Source organism: Jatropha curcas, chromosome 9 (assembly GCF_041381405.1).
Source record: "Jatropha curcas cultivar XTBG-Jc1 chromosome 9, XTBG_Jcur_1.0, whole genome shotgun sequence".
NCBI lineage: Eukaryota > Viridiplantae > Streptophyta > Magnoliopsida > Malpighiales > Euphorbiaceae > Jatropha > Jatropha curcas.
In genome coordinates, this window is record NC_143159.1 from 7004358 (window position 1) to 7028009 (window position 23652).

General features: G+C 35.7%; 3 protein-coding genes across 6 annotated transcripts; 1 reads left to right on the plus strand and 2 right to left on the minus strand.

Moving 5' to 3' along the window:
- Positions 1-2215: 2215 nt before the first annotated feature.
- LOC105638993 (2-oxoglutarate (2OG) and Fe(II)-dependent oxygenase superfamily protein) lies at positions 2216-3759 on the plus strand. The gene is made up of 3 exons (XM_012222925.4): positions 2216-2392; positions 2503-2729; positions 2907-3759. The coding sequence occupies exons 1-3, from the start codon at positions 2285-2287 to the stop codon at positions 3505-3507; spliced, it is 936 nt and encodes a 311-aa protein (XP_012078315.1). The 5' UTR covers positions 2216-2284; the 3' UTR covers positions 3508-3759.
- An 805-nt stretch (positions 3760-4564) lies between these two features.
- Positions 4565-12627, minus strand: NADK2 (NAD kinase 2). Its single transcript, XM_012222926.4, has 8 exons — positions 12084-12627; positions 9489-11435; positions 7656-7777; positions 7415-7556; positions 7083-7307; positions 6795-6869; positions 5116-5217; positions 4565-5035 (listed from the first exon to the last, which is right to left on the minus strand). Exons 1-8 carry the CDS (start codon positions 12318-12320, stop codon positions 4832-4834), a joined length of 3054 nt encoding a protein of 1017 aa, XP_012078316.1. The 5' UTR covers positions 12321-12627; the 3' UTR covers positions 4565-4831.
- Positions 12628-13457: 830 nt separating this feature from the next.
- On the minus strand, positions 13458-23175 carry MEI1 (transcription coactivator). Of its 4 annotated transcripts, XM_089726150.1 has the most exons (18): positions 22845-23172; positions 22711-22753; positions 22231-22352; positions 21914-22021; positions 21092-21236; positions 20924-21015; positions 19973-20066; positions 19366-19837; positions 18967-19109; positions 18412-18770; positions 17959-18126; positions 15586-15876; positions 15088-15501; positions 14960-15004; positions 14796-14878; positions 14521-14617; positions 14095-14391; positions 13458-13755 (listed from the first exon to the last, which is right to left on the minus strand). In XM_089726150.1, exons 1-17 carry the CDS (start codon positions 23022-23024, stop codon positions 14314-14316), a joined length of 2934 nt encoding a protein of 977 aa, XP_089582276.1. In that variant the 5' UTR covers positions 23025-23172; the 3' UTR covers positions 13458-13755; positions 14095-14313. The 4 variants fall into 4 exon arrangements, with proteins under 4 accessions (XP_089582276.1, XP_089582277.1, XP_089582278.1 ...); XM_089726151.1 differs by lacking the exon at positions 13458-13755 and having other exon boundaries at positions 14351-14391; positions 14952-15004; positions 22845-23175; XM_089726152.1 differs by lacking the exons at positions 13458-13755; positions 14095-14391; positions 14521-14617 and having other exon boundaries at positions 15088-15125; positions 15268-15501; positions 22845-23175.
- Positions 23176-23652: the final 477 nt, after the last annotated feature.

Genomic DNA, 23652 nt, shown 5'->3' on the forward strand with positions numbered 1-23652 from the left:
TCCCACCACCTACATTTTCTTGCTCAATAATAATCACATCTCCAAGATCCCCACTTATCTCAGTCTGTGACCCAATATTACTTTCTGCCTCCCCAACACCATTACCTGGAACTTGCCTATTAGGCTGCAAATTTTCATGATGTAACCCATATTATCTACCACCTGACTCTGGAACATAATTGCATAACAACACTCGGTTCACCTTGCTTTCTAACCAAATTCAGTTCAATATAAGCAGTGTCCTTGAATCTTTCAAACATTAAAGTCACGTCTGCATCTTTCTCTATGCTATAATTTTCAGAACATGTAATATCCACATTCCTATCTTTTATCTTATGAACTTTGCATACATTTTGTAAGAGAACAATGTAGCTCATTCTGTCAGGTTATGCATCATACAAATACGTAGTATCCCCTTCATATATGACCCCAATAGTGTAACTTTCGAGCAAAGCCATCAAATTCAAGCTTTCCTACATTGCAATTTAACACATATGTTCAAAATAAGCATTAACGTTTGCAAAAACCCCAAATGCATTCTCATTATAGAAATAAGAACTCATAACGATGCTGGAGCATTTCAATATACCAAAAATCATCATCATAAAAATCCTAAAAAATATGGGTTTTCAATTTTTTCAAGAAAAAACTAAAATAGGTCTCAGTTTCTAGTATTTACCTCAAACACGAAGGTTCAAGATTGTGATTCCATGCAAACGAAGCACTACATGCTACGAGCACTCACTTCGTGTCGTCAAGAAACATCATTTTCTGGAAAAGTTCTTTAAAACATGAACTGGCGATTAAGAGGTTTTTGAGTGACAAGTTCTTGTTTTGGAGAATTTTCGTATCCCTCCTTGGAAGGTCATACTGGTCCACGTCAGCGAGGGAGGGATGTTTTAGTATTTTTCGTCTTCCATTAACGGCAAAACATCCCATTGTCAGACGTAATGACTTTTTAATTAGACAGAGTTAAAAGTCAGAGATGTGTTACATATTACATAAAACGACTGGGATTACTTAGATAATTATGGCAAACCTCAGGGATATAGAAATAATTTTTCCTAAATAAAATAATGTCATTAATTTTTCTTTTTCAAATTTTTTTTCCATTTTAGAGTAAATTATGTTTTTTATATCTATATAAATCTATAGATATATTTATTTACATCTATCTATTTTTCTTTTTCTTTTTTTTTCTATTTTCTATTACTTTCTAATTTAATTTTCTTTTTCTTTAGATACAATGGAGGTGGAATTAATATCATTAGTGATATTTTCAGTTTGTTCTAATAATTAATAATATTACTAATATTCTTTCAAATTAATAAAATATTTCAGTTTATTTTTTCAGTAATTAACGAAATTAATAATATCATTAACATTATTCCAAAGTAATAAATAAAATAATAATATTTTTATTTCTTTTTTAATAAAACTGTTCCTTTTCAATAATTAATAAAATTAATAATCTCATTAATATTTCTTAAATAATAAAGCATATTAACGAAATTGCATATGTATGCAATGCACAGAGACATAAGTAACTAGTATGTGTATACATATATTTTATATTATATGACAGAAAAATATGGGAATATTGCACATGAATGTAGTAGTATCATAACAAGAATTCAGAATCAAATTATCTGGCAAGTCAAATAATTATTAAGATGTTAATTACTAGTCATTAAGGGTTCATTTGGTGGAAGCATTACTTTAATTAGGTTTTTATACGCTATATAAAAGCAGGGAAATATACATATATATATTATATACTATATTCACATCCAACGGTCAAAATCTATGCAGTGGAGCGGTCAGAGGTGGGTAAAAGAGCAATATGGGACGTCCATGTGGCATGAGGCATATGTTAAAAAAAATATTATAAATTTAAATAAACAAAACTAGTTAGGTATGCAACACCTGAAAGAATGCTTGTGTTGTGGGTTACCGGTAAATTAGTTATTTTTCCTAGGGCTAATTAGTTAATTAGTTAAAAGCTAACTAAAGCTAACTAAGCACTTTGACCTTCACCTTTAATTATGTATATGTTATAGTTATTTAAAAACGAAAAATGTCACCGTCCAACATATCTCACCCCAACGGCTAATAATAAAAAAGGAAACAAATTAAAGGAGTTGACATTGCATGGCGGGAAAACTTGCTATAAATAGACCTAATTAGCAACTTCTTTTGCAGCCACATTAACAGCAGACATAGCCAAAGCATTCACACTATCAACACCTCCTCTCTTTCTCTCTTTTCCTGTTTCTTTGCTTCAATGACGATTCCAGTGATTGATTTCTCTAAAGTGAAAAGCTCTGGTGAGGAGAGAGCGAAAACAATGGCTCAGATCGCTAATGGGTGCGAGGAATGGGGATTTTTCCAGGTATTTTTTAACAGTTTCAAGAAGTTCAAAGATTTTTACTATTCTAGATCATGATGGTCTGAAATGGATTTCTAAATTTGTGTTTTCTCATATGATGCTTGCCGTTGCAGATTGTGAACCATGGAATTCCGGAGGAGCTTCTTGAGAGGGTGAAGAAGGTTTGCTCAGAGTTCTACAGGCTGGAAAGAGAAGAAAATTTCAAGAAATCGAAACTGATGAAGACCGCAAATGATTTAGCAGGGAAGAAAAATGGAGAGAAACTGGAGAATGTAGACTGGGAAGATGTCATCACTCTCTTGGATGATAATCAATGGCCTTCAGAAACCCCTGAATTCAAGTAAGTATCTATATAACTAATATCTATTAAATTTACCAATGAGTTTCAGCTTAGTGAATCACAGCTAAATCTAACCCTAATAGGATTTGGAAACTAATTTAGCACTGCAATTTTCAAGAAACTATGCGAAGAAAAGGAAGTACAGTGTGTGATCTAAGTTTTTCGTGTTCATGACAGGGAAACAATGGCAGAATACAGAGCTGAACTGAAAAAACTGGCAGAGAGAGTAATGGAAGTCATGGATGAGAACTTAGGCTTACCAAAAGGATACATCAAGAAGGCATTCAATGGTGGAGAAGGAGACAACGCCTTCTTTGGAACTAAAGTTAGCCACTATCCACCATGTCCTCATCCTGAGCTAGTGAATGGTCTTAGAGCTCACACAGATGCTGGAGGTGTAATCTTACTCTTCCAGGATGATGAAGTTGGTGGCCTGCAAATCCTCAAAGGAGGACAATGGATTGATGTCCAGCCACTGAAAAACACTATTGTTATTAACACTGGTGACCAAATTGAGGTCCTAAGTAATGGGAGGTACAAGAGTACCTGGCACAGAGTTCTATCCACCGTAAACGGGAATAGAAGGTCAATTGCTTCATTCTATAACCCTTCCCTTAAGGCTACCATAGCTCCTGCACCAGAACTGGTGGAAAAAGCTAACCAGGAAATGAATCATCAAGAGTACCCTAAGTTCGTGTTTGGTGACTACATGTCTGTTTATGCTGAACAGAAGTTTCTCCCTAAAGAACCTAGGTTCCAAGCTGTGAGGGCTGTGTGATATTCAACTAGGTCCAGATTTATTACAGCTTTTCTTTTCTTTTTTCTTTTAAATTTGTCTTAAAGTTCTAGTTTATGGTTTAGCGACATAGGTTTGCCCAATGGCTAAAAAAAGCTTCATTCTCTCCCAGTTAAAAACATGTAGGAGAGAAAAGAAAGCTGGGTATCAGTGTGTTTGCTTTAGATTGATTCTCTTTCTGTTCATTATGTAATCAAGGGTAATTAATTATAATTACATGTGCTTGTTAATGTATGCTTTGTATAATAGAAATCATATATGCATATGGACAAACTAGATTGATTTTTCATTCTACAACTACTATACTGAGCTTGTCTCAACATTCAGTCTTTTTTTGCCCTAGAGTTCAACAGCTAACTTTATCAACTGGTTTGGTTCTTTGGTGGTGGTGGTGGTGGTGGTTGCTACTGTTGACCTGACAAGTGGGTTAAGAGCGATAATGGCAGAAACAGACATGTTCATATAGACACAACACAAGGGTTCAAAAGTGCGAAAGCTGGCTGGTGATACCTACCTAGTGACAGGAACAGAAGGGAAAAAGATCGCAGAGTTTCATACATAGCATCGCTACAATGAGTCTCTCTCTCTTTCACTTGACTACCTAGTTTCCTTTTTCTCAGTAAAAAGAAGTAAATCCTAGTCTGAGGAATAGCTAGTTTCTATAATGAATTGAATAGTCCTGTGTGTAGTACAATGATCTGGCAAGAACATAATCATTAAAAAGTTCAATGTACACACCTACTGCCAATTACTAATTTTTCTTACATCCATGTACAGCTTTGAATCTTCTAACCTGCCTATTCTATATATTTTTATATATTGGAAAAGTACCTAAAGGTCCAATATCATGAAGGCAATACAACATCAGTTGTATAAATAAGAAATCATCTTTATCACATGTCCTACTCTGCCTTCACACTTCCTAAATATTTTATATAGGCGAGTTTCCTCTATCCTAGACATTCCAACATAATAATAAATTAGACAGAAATAAAAAAATAACCAACTAGGACAAGAAAGCAAGAATCCATCGATCAAATTTAGATCTAGAAAAAGGTTGTGAGATTATATTTTATTGTCTGTAATTATTGACAGTATGTAATACAATTATTAAAGCTCAAAAAGGAAAAAGAAAAATATGGCAAATCCTAATTTCATCTGGGAGCCTATGTTGTGATGAATAATATTAACTCAGCGTTAGTAAAATTTTCTGTGGTCATTTATAATTTAGAGTCTGTACAGTAATTTACACAAACCTTAACCCTGACATGGAAATGGAATAGGATTCTCTTCAGTTTCAGAACCTTCAAAGGGCCTTCTGATCTAGCCTTTCATTCCAGTTCAGGCAGCGAATCAAGCTGCGGAACCAATCACCTGTTTGGTCACATTTGTTGACTGTTGGAAGTGGGTGCTGGCTCATGGATATCCGGACAGAATCCCCTCTTGAAAGTTGCTGCCTTCTCTTTCCATCAAAAGAAACCCACGCATTGCTTCTAGCATCCTCCGGAATCTACCAATGTCAAGAAATCATTAAATTGTCAGGGTGAAGAATACGAATATAAGGAAATGATCGCGTAGGCTTTAATTTACCTTTAACTCAAGCCTAGCAGAATCTGGAAGTATGACTGGCCTAAACGAGAGAGAGTGTGGACAGATTGGGGTAAACAGCATACAAGGAACATTTGGATGCACCTGCATTCCAGTATAAGTTATTTATCCATTGAAGTTAACAAGCACCAATAACCACAAGGAATATTTCTTGTTCCACATTAAAAATGCATTTCTTTTCAAAGAGAGAGAGAGATGAGGAGAAAATTCAGAGCATTCGAAGAAGGAAGAGAATGTAATTATTTTTTTATTGATTTTATTTCCCATTTTTCTTATCTTATTTTTCATCCCCAAGAGACGAAGCTATGTATTAAGTTATCAAATTTATTAAAAATAAATGCATATTGAATTTGGGAATTTTTAGAAATCAAAGTATTAACATGTTAATGCGAGAGCATAGACAGATTATGAAAAATTGGTCTAATTTCAAAAGAAAACCTGTTCTGGAGCTTGATTGATAGATGGGTTCAGATTAATGCCTCATGTTTCTGGTGAGTTATGCTTGTCGTAATTGAAAAACAAGGAGATTCACAAGTTTGGTGTGGAACAGATTATTGGTGTTTGACAACAAACGATGATTGTTTCATTAGCTGGAATTAGGTTTCAGGTTTTCAGGCAGCAAGAAAGTATAGTGTTTTTTCAAGGTTGTTCTGGATATTTAATTGATTGAAGGTCAGGGCTGGATATGCGGGGATAACTACCAACATATCTTTCAATCTATAAAACATTAAAAATTAAGAAAACAAAAGAACTTAATATTAAAGCCCAGATAACTTTCCTGCTTAGCACCCTAGGGTCCCAAGTTAATATTTCTTGTCACAACCGAGGAACAGATGCGACATCACAGATCAATCCAGAATTTTAATTACAATGACAAGATGTTTCTATAACTTTGTCTTGTACTATAAGTCATTCCTAATTGTGACTATCAAGCTTTTTGATCAGCGAACTCCTTGTCAAGCTAACAAATCAGCAGCCTTTTAAAAGTAGGACAATAAATCCTTGAGAACTTTTTCATTCTTAACAAACTCAACTGCATAGTCAGAAATCTGACATACCTCTTTAAGCATCCTCAACAGAATATAGTGCTGTAATGTTCTATATTGGCATTAAAAGTGTTCTGACTTCTTAGAACAATTTTCAGCTTTAATGTTTTTGACAAGATGCTGAACCTCTAGGCACATGATGCATTCTAATTGGTAGCGCTATGACAATGAATTAGCAAATGCCTACTCGTCGAACTCTTGAGCTTTGGTCTACTCACTCACTTTATTTGCCAGCTAGCTGTTGCTTAATAGGTTAGCTCTTTGCTATATTGATGAAAACCAATTCTATGATGCAACTTCTATTTATCTTTGAGAAACATGACACTTCAGATCTGAGCAGTGTTTGCCAGTCCTCTATGTTCTGGTTCATTCAAAGAAAATTCCCCAACCTAATGTCTCGTACCAACCCTTAATCCCCCAACTTTGTGACCTTCGACACTGAATTAATGAACATAGAAAATCAGAATTCCTTTCAGCATTATATAGCCACACAGTTGTTCAATAAGCTAGCCATTGTAAATGTCAAGAAAAATAAGCTGTTGCCCTGAAGGCAAAACAAGTTTCAACTAAAGAGCTGACAGAAAAATGAATCCAAAACCCGGGGCTTTTGCTTACCATGGAACCTCCAGCAGCTGTAGAGTATGCAGTACTTCCTGTAGGTGTGGCCACTATGACTCCATCACCTTGCACCTAAGAAACAATGTAGTCATCAGATAAAAGCATCAAAATGCCCAGAATATATGAGAATTTCTCTTATTAACACATTAAAAAATACAACATGCGAAGCCACTGAGGCAATATCAAATTGAGTCGTGGTGAGCATAAGATTGAATATAATGGGGAGAATGATAACAAATGTTTAAAAAAAATATGACTTTTAGGAAGTGAATTTTCTGACCTCACCTTGGTTATAAGTCGGTCATGTTCATAACATTCTATCTTAGAAAGATATGGATTAGAACCCCTATCAACAACCGCCTCATTTAGGATATCAAAAACTTTCCCAGGTACAGCTTTGCCATTGCGGAATATTTCACAACGGAGGCGCATTCTAAGAGTTATATAAACACCATCTAGTGTGTTATTACCATGGATAACCTGTCTCAAGTCCTGCTTGTAGTCGTCAAACTATGACAAGAAATGGAAAGAGAAGGCAGTAATCAAGCAAATGATATCATTTACTAGGCCTACAACAAAAAACTAAAAACAAAAAACAACTTGAAGTCAGAGCTTACACTGTGGGAAGTGAGAAATCCAAGAGATCCAAGATTAAAGGATACAACAGGGGGAACTGCACCTCTAAATAAATTTGATGCATGGAGTATAACCCCATCTCCCCCCAAGCATGCCACGAGATCAACCCTCTCATGGAGATCACTGCATCAGGGGAATCAAAAAGATACATAGATTACCAGTGAGATAAGGAACATTAAAGAGGCACATCAATATAATCTACTTCATCAAAATCTATATTACCTGGTGTCTTGACTGTAAAAGGTCTGAATAAATCCAAAGCCTGGGATCCTAGCAAATATGTCATGAACATCAGGTTCAACAAGAACATTCATTTTCTCTTGGTGATACAGGAAAGAAGCAACCTTCACAATGGATGCAGAACATGTGGTTAGAAAGACTAGATAGACATAAGGTGATTTCAGCACCGCTAGTGAAATATATAAATCATATATCCTTCAATGAAAATAATAGAAGGATAGGATGTCCACTTAAATACCTAATCCATGAGAAGGCATCCCTACCCTGAAACAAGACCCACTAAGATCATGCTGTTATTCTGATCTCCAATTTTGGAGTTCATGCATAAAAACATGAGCATGCTTAAAAACCAATCCGAGGAATGAAAACCCTATAGCTTGAGGAAGTAAAGATTATCACTTTCCATAAGTGCAGTTTTGTGTTAATGACTTAACATTAACAAAGATAAGGGGCATAAAAGGTTAACATCATTGAGCCATCAATGTTATCCATTGATGGATAAATAAAGTTATGTTGGTCCAGAAATAGTCATTCACTCATCTTCAACTCATATTTATCTTCAAGTCCACAAGGATTTTTTTTTCCCTCTACCCCATTCCCAAAAGCAGACCTACGTCAGGCTAACCTTTCTTTGAAACACTGGATAGCCCTGGGTACATGAATTAAGCTAAACCCAACTAGAAACTAATGAAGTGAGGCCTGGTAACTGTGTGGCAAAATAAGGCAGAAGCAAGGAGACTGATAACAGTCAATATATGACTAGGCTGTCAAAAAATGATCCAATCAAAATCCAAAATAGTTTCCTTGTGTACTGAGTTTTGATCCTGTCAAATTTCCCTGTATCCTCAACTGACAAAGTGTTAGGATATAAAGTTAAATGATCACTTTCTAGTTTCTCAAAATTGTTGAGAAATCCAATTCAAGGATTACTATTTCTAGGCCTAATTTGCAGCCTTCAACCCTGTTGGCAGATCCTGAAGTTGTGAAAGCATTGTTCAGAGTGAATCCTTGCATGCACTCTCCATTCCCACTTCTAACTTCCCAGTGCCACAGAACCTGATGCAGAATGTTATGCCTTCTGCACTTCCATCAGTACTCATTTATCACTGCACCAGCAGTATCTCACAAGAATATCTCTTTTATGTGGCAAGAAAGATCCACTTCAATGTCTTTTCAGATTTCCCCACTTTGAACAAAATGAGATGACTGAGGCAAAGTTCAGCTCAGAAAAGTATTACCACCAGATGTTCCAAGGTGATTGAGCGAACAAAGGGTTTATTTGAGAGAAGTTGACTGCAGAATGCCTAATGAATCGCAGGCACGGAGTGAGAATTAATTGGTAAACACATTGATTTTCCTCTACTGCGGTGGAAAGGCTCATTGTAGGACAATAAAATGCAAGACTCTTTTAGATATTCTCAATGAGAAACTTCATATTTGTAATCAATTTCAATAACCAACAGAGCTTAGGCAAATAGCATATGCCTCCTTGGCCATTAGATTCGATTCTGGACCATTAGTCCTTGGAATATTATGTTCATAAACATAAGGTGCGAGTATAAGCTTTCTAAAATTAACAACACACCTATCAGAACCCTCCTCGAAACTAAGTCCAATGCTGAAAGATTTGCTATAAATAGATGAACTGGAGTTAGCATGCAAAAAAAGCTCAGGCCTGCAATTGGAACTCACATATTGCACTATCATATTCAGCAGCCTAACAGTAATAACATCCATAAAAATATGATTTAGAAAATAATAGCGAATTAACAGAGGAGAAAGTTTCCATCAATTACTAAGGCTTTTGCATGTTACCTCTTTAGCTTCTTCCATGAGTTCTTGTCCCAGCTTCTTTAGCAACAAAACAGTCTTTGGTGTTGATTTCCACATAAGCATCTGTTGCTGGGTACTTGGATGAGTGAAGGCCAAGGAAGATTCAGTAACCTTTTCTCTGGTGCAAGAAAATCCATCAGTTCGAACAAGAAACATTTCTGCTTTCTTTCTTGACTGCACTCTTACAACACCAGTTGCAGAAGCACACATGTTTCCTTCAATTGAGCCCAACTCATCATCACTGAGGCCTGAGGATGCAACTCCATTTTTTTTGTGAACCTCCTCAATAGATTTAGATGTAACATGCTCCTTCAAGCTGTCACTCACAGTGGTATTGACATTAGTTTCAGGAACAGAATACCTCTCCCTTTCATCAACTGCATTCAAACCTGAACCAACAGAAATAAAGCTATTGCCTTTCAGATGCTTCAGACCTTCAACATATGAGCTCTTACGATCTGGAGATAGATTTCCATTACTAACTGATCCATTGGATCTCTTTGTCTCCCCAAGTCCTGATATAGGATCAACGTCCTTAATCTCACGTGTTTTTACCATCCCAATATGTCTCTCTCCTGAAACAGGCAACTTTTTGAACTTACTGAATCGATAGTTAGAGTACCTAGGAGGTGAAACTCTTTTAGTCCTAAAAAACTGGGACATCTCTTCTTTGGAGAAAATATTGCAAGGAGGAACTTGTGCCTTGAGAGGATCAGTTTCCCTGCGGATGTTTACTGAAGGTCTTCCTCCCTTATCAACTGTTTCTGTGGATGCTGTACCCTGAACAGATACAAAACCATTGTCGGTCCCATTAATGCTTTGGCCTGTTTCATCCCTAAATGAAGAGACAACTTCATGAGACACTCCATTGGTACCATGAAGGTTATCCAAAGCCTGTTGCAGTGATCCATTTTCCTGTTCCATGAGGGACCTCTCTTCTGTAACAGAAGGTGCTTGCGATTCTCTGGTTTCATTTGTTTCTTGCGGTCCTGAATCACTGCGGGTAATAAACTGAGATGCACTACGATTCATGTACTGCCTCCATCTGGATATCATTGCAGAAGTTCTCCATGCTCCTTCCTTACTATGAAGATAGATGGGCTTTTTGCTGCAATCTGAAACCAAAGATGCAAACTTCTCAACATGCTCCACCGAAGGCGCCATCATAACTTCAACAGGAATTTTAATCAATTCAACCTTTCCAGACAAGATAGCAGCATCCACAGCCTCTTGATAAAAATTATCCTTTATAATCTCTGCTCTGAGATCTATAATAGTTTTGAATCCTTTCTCCAGTAACCAATTCAAACCTTCTTCGGTTACCTGACCACCTTTCCAAAATGCTACATCAGAATGTTTGGAAGCTATGTCTTCTTTAGAACTAGATAAATGAACAGGACTCCAATTTGCAAAAAGTGTATGACAAGGGTAATCATCAAGGCGGGGATAACCAGAATCATAGCAGACATTCTTCAGCCTCTGCAATTTCCTCCATACATCAAGGCTTCGACCATCATCAGGTGTTAAATAGTTTTCAAGAGCAACATGCAAACTCTCACAACACCTTTTCATCTCACTCCGAAAAATGGCAAGTGGAGGAAGCTTATCCTCCATAAAGCTTACATCTGAAGAAAAGGAAGTCATAATGGAAGCTCTTCCAGAAAGAACATCCTCTTTTCCTCTATTCAAAAGTGATAGCATGCAACCAAGGACGGACACTATTTTGTCCTCCAATAATGGTTTTTCCTCTGGTGAGAAATCATATGAAACACTGCATTCCCCAGTCACAGGATTGCACAATGTGTCCATCAATGCAGCATGAAGCCGTTCGGCTGTTCTAAATATTCTACAATATGCCTCAACTTCAGCAATATCTCCAGGAACCGGACCAATCCAAGGCAACTGAGATATATCATGAGGCTGGACAATCTTATAATCAGAATAAAGACTTGTCAGTCTAATCAAAATAAATTGAACGGGGAAACCTACATTATATAATACAATTTTGAATGTAAAAAAAAAAAAATGCATTTAAAGGGCAAAACAGGAGCTATAACTACTGCAAAATTTAAGTTAATTTCAATTAAGTGATCACTCAGACGAGCCATGCAATGTCAATCAAAGTTTTGATTGTGACACAAATTTTAATGATCCATTAGAGGCTTCAAACGACTAAGAGAGGAGCAGCATCAAGTTTCCACATAATTATGTGAAAAGGTGCACGTTCCCAATAATCTAAAGTATATAGTTCCACTTTTCCATACAGACTTCAGTATTGATTATTAAAAGAATAAAGATCACATCCCTGAATTGCAAATTCAATGCATAAAATGGGAATAACCAAAATCTAGCATTATTACACTCAGATTATCAAAAGAATTAAACAGAGCAGAATAAACCCACGACAAATACTCACTTTCCCAAGACTCCTTAAACCACTGCATATTACTCTAAACTCAGTCATTTCATCAAACACCAAACACGAAAACAAACAAATAACAGATTTTTTTTTTTTTTTTTTCACCAAAGCATTAAAAATCATATATAAAAAGACAGTAGTAACAGAAAGCAAATCACCTGAGAGTCCCAATCGAAATTAACAGAGAATGCTCTCGACAACTCCGCATTTACAACAAACTTAAGCTTCCTCTTGAACCGATCCTTTACCTGCAACTCAAAACCAAACCCGGAACCCACAAACTTAGCATCTCTATTGAGTTTATAAGAGCACAAACAAGGTAATACTCCAGTGACCGGAGATAACTGATTCATGGCGACGAAGGACACGTGGCAAAAGAAGAGACATGCCACCATATGGAATCAAATAAAGTGAGTTGAAAACAGTTTTCCCCCGTTTATTAAAATAAATTTGTGAGTCGGTAAAAAGGGAAAAACAAGAACTTTATAATGTTTGGATGATGGGAAAGTGACGGATTATTAGAGGATGTGGATAATATCGTTAGGAAAATGGCGGGTGGTGGAATAAACAGTTAGAAGAAGGAGAAGAAGAGCAAGAATTATTGAGAATTTGGAGGGATATTATTGGTGCTTGTGGTGGTGGGTTTTTTTGTGTTTTTTGGGTCATTTCCTCTTTCAAAGCTGTCCCTTTTGAGTTTTGATTTGATTGCCATTGTCATTTTGTTTTTTAAGTTCTGAGTTGTTTGTACACGCGCGCATTAGGGTTTTTGTTTATATGTAATGTACGTAAATTCTCGTTGATAACATCTTTATCATCTTGAAAATGAAAATTAGGGAAAAGAAAATTCCAATTTTGATTTAATTTTTTTTCTTAATTGAATTTTCTATGGTCAATATTGAGCATTTGAATGTTTGCCTTCAAATTGAAGAAAAAAAAAAAAAGAAAGAAAAGGAAAGAAAAATATTTTCAACTCAAATTTTAATTTGGCGTTCACTAGGTTAAAAATAAAGGGTCTATTTCTTATGTGAAAAAAAATATTATTAAAATATGAATTGGAAAATGAAAAATTGTCATAAAAAGTTTGAAATTATTAGTTTCAGTTTGAAAACTAAAATTAGACAAAAAAAAAAAAAAATTTAATTTTATGATTTTTTTTTAAATGCTGTAATATGAACAATCAAAAAAAAAAAAAAAAAGAATAAGTAGGAGTGATATTGAAAGAAATTAAGAGTTTAATGAAAAGTTTTAAAAATTATCATTTTGAAAACTATAACAAAGGATTAAATATAAGTTGAGAGTTCTTCTTTCAGTATTTGATTTCACAAACTTTTTTTAAATTATTTCAGATTGAATTCTTAAAATATAAACCTTTCTTAAAATATAAACCTGCACCAAATTACAACCAAACCATTATCTAATCCATCATTTTTTATTAAGGATAAAATTTTAAAAACTACTTAATTTTCTAAAAGTTCTCTTCAAATTTGTGGATTTTATTTTCTGACCAAAAAATGCAGCCCAAAATTTACGAATTTCTAGTGTAATGAAATAATATATAATATTAATAAAATGCATTTACAGTATAAAAAAGAGTTATTTCTATATTTTAAATATAATAAAAAAATATAAAGTACAAAGTTGAGTTCATATATCGGACAATTGTCAATTGCTGCTATTTCCTAATTTCGGTCCGATCTTAAATCCGTCTGTAGAGACTGCTGGAGTAGAGATAACAGTAATAGTATCATCCCCCATTCACGAGTGCCAACCTTTTTCACTTATTCTCATGCCATTGCCCCTGACATGGAACGAAAATATCACACGTGCCATCTGTTTATATCATGTTGATTCATGTTAACAAAATGGAGTGATCTAGATGCAAAAAAAGAAAGAAAAGGAAACACCATAGAAATAATACGAACCATTGTACTCTATTCGGCAATAAATTTTGAACTAGCTTTTAACGTGTTGATCAAGTCAACTCTGTTTCTATTAATTGTAACGTTCAGTAATATAGTTTTTATAATAGTTATTAGACGTTGAAGGAGTTCTTTTAATGAATCATTAAACACTCTAACCATTACAACAACAGCTAGTATTGCCAAACAGAGCCTGTATATAATTATATTTTGTATTTCATGTAAAATGCCTGATTCTATAAAACATTACCTCACAAGCTGCATACTGATTACATTTTGCTATCCAAGTCTTATCTACACTTGACTGTTCATCTTAGCAAGGTTGAAACTTGAAGTGATGCCGGCAAAAACATTTACCCTGATTAGCTACAAGCAAGGTTAGATTTGCAATCGAACCTTCCCTCAGTATTTGTCTGTTGCTACACAAATTTTACTACTTTTACAGGGATCTGCCGAGCTGTCTTCCACCCTAGGATATGGAACTTCGAGTGCGAACCCTGTCTATAAGCATTTGCCTGCCTGACAAATCTTCTTCATACCCAACAACCTGCATTGACAATTTCAAGCACAACCATCATTTGGAACACCCGCCTAAAGGCGACAAAGTACTTGAAAATAAAATATCAGCGAGATAATCGAGCAACCAACAATTTGCAGATGAGTGAAGAGCAGAAACCTGAGAATCTGTTTGAGTTTCACTGAACCCATCGTACATTCCGTTGTTTCCATCTTTAGAACTAGCAGGAGTAGATAACTCATCTCTTTTCCCAGGTCTGAGAAGAACACAAGCATAAAAGAGAAGTCAAAAGAGGATAAAACCCGGAATGGGTTTTAAATAACAAAATTTATCATCAAATTACAGGACATAAAATATCATGTTCAACCAATAATTTGACCTGATAACATTTATAGAGTTACAGACATCAATAATTCACAAAATAATGAGGTTACCTGTTTAACCAATGTTTAGGTAACCCAATGACAGAATGAGAGCCCCGATGCTCTTCACCAAGCACTGAATCAGATGGATAAAGCTACTCTGCTATCAAGGATCAAACAGAAGCAGATATTGAGCATTATATATGAAAAAGAATAATCAGAGGATACAAGGATACATTTTCATCATGCTGAGTCCTCTCTGGTGACTTATGATCATGAATCTGTAAGTAAAGAAGATACGGAATAAATTAATAAATAAACTAAATGTCAAAACAAGAAAATTAGCAGTTAGCAGTCATTTAACCTTGCTTGTCTGCTCTAGCAAGTCCTCAATGACAGCAGCTACATCAGAAACACAGGAAGATGATTCTTTGTTATCTTTTGAATTGTTTCCTCCACTGGAATTTATGTTGCATATAGAATCACTTAAATGAACTCCAGAAGAAAGCAAACTCTTCTGGCCTCCACTTTCCAAAAGCCTTGCCTTTTTAGAGAAATCACTAGATTTCCGGACCTCTTCCCCAAAGCTGGTAATGCTAGTGCCACCAATCTGAGTTGGTTCACTTTTAAGGTCTTGTGACTGGCTTGTATACTGAGACACTCCAGATATCATTTGAGCAGGTTGTGTAGGAAATTGGCTCACAATGCATAGTCCTGCCACTTGGTCTTGAGAAGTAACTACTTTTGGCCGAAATTGATCCACTGCAACGACTTCATTCTGCCAAAAGATTAGTTTGTAAGCAGATATTTTGACATGCCAAAACTAATTATCACACAAGAACAAAGAGTATCAAGAATATACCCGCCTGACACACTCGTAAATCCACTCAGATGTAATCAAGCATATTCCCCATCTACAAGCAGCTTCGTACTTTTCGCCAATGGTAAACTTGCATAATAGATGGGTAACCTTTCTAGTCAGTTTCTCCACAAATTTGGCTCCAAGGACAAAGCACAAGTTTCTTAATAGGGACCTGTCTTTGCCTTCATACTGCGAGATGCAGAACCGGAAGTTTCTAAAACCAGGAAAAGGAATCTGGCAGGGAAGAGGGGAATATATGATATGACGGCCAACATCCAGCAAGCATTTGTCCTTCAGTAGCAATATAATTATTAGAAATTTTAATGGACTGGATTGGCAGATATCTAAAAGAATAAACAACTTTTCAACTTAATCTATCAATTAAGCATAAGAAGCTGTAGACATTGCAGTAACAACAGAACTATAAGACAAGAATAGCTGACTCTAGTTCAACTCCAGTTGTTAACCCTAAGTAGAGAAATGTTACTTAAGATGATTATAAATAATATAAAATTCATGATGACAAGTTGTGAAAGGAACCTAAAAACTAATTAGGAGTAAAATCTATGACCCGATCTGAAAGATAACCACAGAATCTTTTCCTAAGAGATCTCTAACTGAAAACTGAAGTTCCCTTCTTCCACTCCTTTCCATGCATGCCTAATAATAATAAAGGTCCATATAGTAGAATATATGAAACATAAGATTAGTATGAAGGACAATAAAAAAAAAAAGTGCTCAAATGCCAGCTTTTTTCTTACATCCTGTTGAGAGAATTTATTGTAATTGTATTTCATGTATCTCATCAATCGATTACATAGGTCTATATATAAGGAATTCCTATGCTACCTAGCTATTTAGGAATACAAATCATAAACTAATTAGGAATCTAACTCCTAATAGAACTCTATTTACAACTAATCCTTAACACTCCCCCTCAAGTTGGAGCATAGATGTTAATCGTGCTCAACTTGTTACAAACTACTACTTTCAGCAAAGCACAATACCATAGTCAGCAACAGTACCCACTTCATTATAGCAATATAGAATCTCAAACCAAATAGTAGCAGCAGAATTAAGACAACACACATAGGTTGTCGAAACAAATCTCACTGAACCAGAAAACAACTCACAGGGCTGTTTCAAGCTTCCATAATTAATGCCTCAAAGAGGAAGCCCAGTAGCGCAAATATTAAGAAACGCAGCAAAGGAAACTCTGGCAAACGGAGCACACCACTGAAGGCCAAGAACACAATGCAACTCAATGGGGTTGCACTGCTCTCGACAAAGGAGAAGGTTCAAAAGCAGAATACCCACAACTGCAGCAAAGGTGCAGTACCAAACCCTAATGCAATAAGGAATCACTAGAAAATCACCGAAAATTATCTAAAACAATTGTCACAACAAAGGAAAAAATAGGTTTCCTCAGCTAATTAAAGCAACAATAATAGCAGAAGACTGCCCGACACAGCTGCAACAGAATCATAGCAAACAAACCTATTGAATAAGCCCAAGAATGACGATGCAACTCACTGGGTTGCACATCTCTCTTCAAGTCAACGCTGAAGAGAGGAACTTGAGTGAAAAAGACCACTGGACATGCGCCAGCGCATGAACCAGAGTAGGAAGAAAGAGATATCCAAAATCAAATAGCCTTTCAACGCAAATAGGAGCAAAAAGTAAAAAGTAACCTAAAACGCTAAATCGACAAAACTGAGAACGCTACTACCAAAACTTCGCTGGATTGGAAAAACAACCACCTGAGTAGACCGCTGACGTGGAAACGAAGCCAGAGGACTTATTTCCAATCGCCGGAAACAGCTGCCATGCATCAGCGCGTGGTACTGTAGCAGAAAACAGAATCGACGCGTGAGGCCCACACGCAGGAAATCCAGTGACCGGATTTGGAGGGAACACCGATCGGTAGCTGGAGAATATCCTGAGGTCAGTGGTGAGACAAAATACTAACCCTAGAAAGGCTTCCTAGGGTGGCAATGGCTTCTCGCGAGGGAAGTTTCGGGGAATTTCTCCTTTTTTTTTTTTTTTTTTTTTTGAATGGAAGGCTCTGATACCATGTTGAGAGAATTTATTGTAATTGTATTTCGTGTATCTCATCAATCGATTACATAAGTCTATATATAAGGAATTCCTATGCTACCTAGCTATTTAGGAATACAGATCGTAAACTAATTAGGAATCTAACTCCTAATAGAACTCTATTTACAACTAATCCTTAACACATCCCAATGTTTCTCATTCTTGTAAACTATTCACGCAAATTCCCGAAGTTTAAAGTTCCATTCATATCTAATCATGCCATGATGAAAAAAAGAATACTGAACAAGAATAATTTAGCAATTCAGTGAAGCATACCTCTAAACAAGAATGGACCCAATGACTGGATACATAAGTAGTTTCTGGAACATCGACAGACCTTGGTGTCACACCATGGCATTCAATGGTGAAGTGCACATTTTCCTTCACGTGATCTTCCAGCATCTCCCCTCCCCCTTGACTCACCCATTGAACAATTTCAGCTCTCTGGTACAAAAAAATAAAATCCAAGAAAATAACCAGTTGAAAAACATCAGAGAAGTATTTTAAAACTAAGAATGTGGACTTCTAGCGTGAATTCAGATCAGAAAGCAAGAAAATATAAATATAGCACAAAGTAAAGTAATCAAGTCAAGCTAAGAGAAGATAAGATAAACTAAGAGAAGAGTTGCTTGAAACATCAGGGGAACAACTGAATGCCACAAAACCCAGTGTCTGGTTAACTGTAATTTCAACAAATAAATTCCAAAAAATTAATTTCAATTTACTTACCCTATCTTCAGGAAAAGAATTCGAAAAGCAGAATGTTTTCCCCTTAAAAACAGATAATGGCTTCAGATTTTGGTCACTAGAATCAAGTTGCATCTTCTTTTCATTCTTCTTTTTATCATTAACAACTGAAAATAGGTTCTGCTGGGACTGCCTCACAGTTGCTTCCAGAGGCTTGCCCGCATTTATTTTGATTCCTGGTTTCTCTTCTCTGTTGTTCTCCAATGATGATGGCATCCCATTGCCAACGTTTGCACTACCCACTAACTGATCAGAGCAGATGCTTGAATGGACACTGGAGAGTTTACCTTGATTCACACCAATCATGCCAACTACTGCTCCTCTAATGGAGCTCATAGAATCTACATAGTCAGGATATATAGTTAGAGAATATATATATATATATATGATGAAAAATCCTAAAAGATGACCATTAATCAACCCAATGAAATAAGGAAAAAACAACACAGTAACCAGATATCTCCAGCAGGAACATGAATAGGAAAAACAATAACAAAGAAAAACCAGCAGATGAATATCACAAAGCAATTAGAAAACCTTTAGGAAGTAGCAGATCGTAGGCGATATGCTGCCTGAGAACAGGGATTTCTTTCTTTTCATGATCACACTCTTCAAGCCAGACAGGTCTAACCACATTAATCACACCCAAAGCAGCAAGGCCCCTGAGCTCCTTCTTTTCACTGGGAGAACCATACGCATGTGTGAGACCAAGAGTTTAGAAAATTGAGTAAGACAGTCCTCAAATTCACCAAGTCTATTGGAGAGATTCAATCAACATAAAATACCATCACATCGAGATGACTGGTAAGTCGGCATGTAATACTAACACATGTAAAGCATTGATGAAAAGCACCCAAGAAACAGGTTAATAAATTATCAGATGACCAATAAATGCATTCATGAACTTGATATTTCCTGAATTCAGAGAAGACTTACACCTCTGTTGGAGCTCCAACTACAATGTGTGTCAATTTATCGTTGAATGACATATACCGGGAACCCCCACCTCTACGCACCATATTAACTAATTTACGCAACTCAGAAGCTTCAAAGCCAACAAGTGATATTCTGCACTCTGATAAGTACAGATCACTGTCTTCAGATTGAGAGTCATTGGCAACACAGACATCAAGGTTTGTTTCATTTATGGGGTGCACTGCAGGCATTTGTTTATCCCCCTCTTTCATAAATATAGGGGGATCAGAGAACATAGAAGACATGTTCTGTGACAGAGTAGCCTCCAAATCTGGATCTGAAAACCCAGATTCTGTGGCCCTTGAGGATGCTACAGATAATGAAGTAGCAGTACACTTGTCTTGGCTATGATGTGACATTGAGGAACCCTTCGCAGTTTTATTTGCAGCTATAGAACCACCTTGAACAGGATAGGAATCCTCATTGAGACATGCTACTCATCAAAAAAGATACATATACAGTCATTTGCTATCCTTACAATGCCTAAAATCCTTGCAGATGAAGAATTAAGGCTCCTTGATTAACAATGCAACTTTAATATATAGACACCACTAATGTAAAGCATTACCTCTTCTAGCAACAGACTGATCAAACCATCTCCGAGTTACAATTTGAATATGACCCCACCTTCGAGCAACCTTATACTTGTCACCTTCAGGAGCTTATGAGCAGTCAAGTGAACAAATGCATTCATTCTCAATTTATAATTCAGAAACATTTAAGAGACAAGATATTGCTGCAAGCACATAGAAAAATTGGCAGGAAAATGGTTCTAGAAAGGGGAGATAATTTGCTTTTCAATAACAAGTTAAACTGAAGAGAATTAAAATGCAGATAAGGTGTTTTAGGAACTCAATTATCTGTCACCTCAAGGCATACAAGAAGCAACAATAGGTTGAGCACTTTACCATATAATCTCAAAATTTCTACATCCACACTGCTGAGCACTTCTCCATTAGAGAATGTCACAACTTCCACATTCAACAGTTGCAAAGGTAAACAGATTGATAATGTTCACAGGCTCACTCACATAGGAAGCATAACGCTTGGACAGGTTAGGTTACTGGGGAAACATACATATTCATTCACACGTTACTATGTTTCACTTCATTTTGCAGTGTAGAAATCATAAAACTTAAGATAGGAACTCCGGAATTTTATAGATCAGCAAAACAAGATTTATAAGCCCTAAAATAACACTAGCACATGAACATGCATGCGTAAGTTTGTGTATTTGTGAGAGAGAGAAACGCTCAACAAAAGGAAACTGTAAAGTGGGTAATAAAAGAACAATTTTGGATGCATAAATAAAATACAGCCCTGAAACAGAAGGAAGACAAAGATCTATCATCCAATCCACACATCTCAAGAGTTGTTTCTTCAAGAAAAATAATTGAAGACAAGAGAAAAGTACTAAAGCTCAATCTAGAATATGAAATAAGTGATAGTGTGATATCAACAATGAAAGGCACAATGTGAACGAAATCAAGATATTTTCTTGGAACCATTAAAAGGATATATCACAAATCAAATGTGTGCACTTCTTGGTCAGTTCAGCAGAATATTTCCCACCATTTTGTGTTATAATTTTTCCAATCTCCTTCCGCTCATCTGAAAGAAGCCAGCAAACCAGTATTAGGAAAGATATAGATTATTAGAAACAATGATGGATAGCTTATATCATAACCTGCAGGTATTCTGGTGACACATATCATTAATCCAGAAAAGGGAAGAACCCTGTATGACTCTTGGGGAACAACACGGTGCTCATTCCAACATTGAGATAACCAATTAATAGTTAAAATTGGTTTCTTCAGATTATTTAAAGCCCACTGCAAGGGAGGAAAAAACCATTAAGTCAACACTTATTCAAATAAACCTGAATCTTCACAGTAAGAACAAAAAGCTTTAAATGATGTAAAGCGGATTAGCAATGACCATTTCTTGGCACCGTGGTAAAGGTTTGCACTCTCAAGTCCCAAAGGCATATGTACAGGACCAAACCTTGTGGATAGGTCACCTTATGTGCAAATCCAATTATTAGGACCATGTCTAGAAAACTTAAAATGCAACTTTGGAAGGACTAGCACAGGCCAACAACCAATAGTCCATTATCGAAATATAATGGGGAGCAAAACTTTAAAGATAAGCCAAGTCTTCTTGGAGCTAAGTATTCTTTCCTACATAAGCATTGAGCTGCGGAAAATTATTTGGCTCATTGATCAACTTCAAAATCAGCTCTAACAATTCAAAATACCAAAATATGAGTAAAACGAATTTCACAAGATGTCATAATTGGCATTTAGAAGTTTCAAATACTCAGAATTTGACTCCTCCCATAATACTCTAAACAAACTTAGGTACATTTATTCAAACACGCATGCAACATGGTAGACAGAGAAAAGGCAGAGCAAACAGGACGTTAAATAGATAACTCATCTATGAAAACAAAATACTTTATAATATAACAAATTTAAATTAGCAACAGTCTTCAAATACAGAGCTAGACCTTGTATTTTGCAGCCAAAACATTTTTTACAATGACAAAACTAACATCAGATGATGCTTTAGTATGCAGCTGTCCTCCCATTGCTGTCACCAATTTTTCTATCTTAACCTGTGTCATAATTATAAGCATTAGAACATCAACAATAAATAAGTGGATTTTAGTCTCCCAAAAATAGCATAGCTCCACCTTTGAGAAATCCAACTTACAGAAAATTTGAGGACAAGTTCCCTCATAATAGAGATGAAAGACCCATTGCAGGTCTAGAAACAAAAATTCAAATTATTCTCTTTTTTTAGGACCTCTTATAGAGAGAGTACCTTTTCGTCCACTTCAAAACCGGATGCAAGTATTTTGACACCATCCATAGCAAGGCAACAAGTAAACCCTTGTTTAGGCAATGCTCTATGTTCTTTTGCACAAGAAAACACACACTGAGGACCTGCTCAATATTACATGAGCGCAAAAAAAGAGAGCAAGGTCAGGAATAAGTCCCTAATGCAATTCCATAGAGTCACATCTCATAACTAAAAGTTATATTCCTTGACTTATTAGCCTTTCTGAATTGCCTACGTATAACTCTGAAGCATATGAGGATTTTACTCAAAATTACACAAAAGTTTGCACATTCTTAATCACTGAATAAAACCATTAAGAGTAATTGATATCTTGATATCCAAATTTAGATACTTCAGTAGAAACTAACTAGAGGATTTATAGCATGAAATTCAGAGCTAACTCAAAAGGCAACACAAAAAATGAAAAAGAGAAAAAAAAAGGGTAAAACAACAAAATCATACCTAGCAAAGTACAGCCCTTAGCTCTAAGATCCTCGAATTTCTCCTGAAAACCAACAGAACAAAAAATGAAAAACCTAAATCGAAGGAAAATGAACATTAAAAATGGCCGGAACTATATTAATGCCTTTACTTACGTGATCGGGAGAGGAAATGATGTGGTAATCGTTCGGGCCATTCCGCGAAGGATCGCAACAGAGAAAAACTTCGGCTCCATTATGCTTGAGGGCATCGAGAAGAGCGTCGAAGACCTCCGGCGGCACCAGGTTCCGCGACATGAATACGTTAGCCCCATTAAACGTCTTCGTCTTCAACATTTTTCTCTGTCGCGCGTGGTAGCACTTGATGGAGCTTTCTTGCTTCAAATTTTCATTGATCAGTAGTGACAACTGAGTTAGGTCTTTGGATATTTGAGCGCTATTTTCTTTTTCTTTTTTTTTTTCCGGTATTCGAATGGGTAAATGAAGGAGAAGGAAAAACGCGGGAAGGATAATGGTTGAAATTGGACTTCAACTTTTTTTTCTTTTTTTTTATATGCTTGAATTTGCCCCATCGACCTAAATATAATAAATTAGTTTTTTTTTTTGTTTTCCAATTATCAATTAACTTTGTACTAAATTGACAAAAGACCTCACTTATTGTAAAATTAATAAAAAAATAATTTTTTATGAAATAATAACTTTTAATTTTAAAATAATACTCTTCCAAAAAAATGTTAAAATGATAATTTTATCAATTAGAAATATTAAATTTTTTTTGTCAAAAATTAGGTAATTTTATTCATTTGGTGCAAAAATAGGTTAATATTGTACATAAATGTTGATTTCAGGCATTTGTAATTCAAATTATACACTTGGCCATATTTAGGTAAAAAAATTTTAATGATTATGATTTTAAATTTTGACCCATGACTTTTTACAGATAAAATTTAGATCAAAATCAATG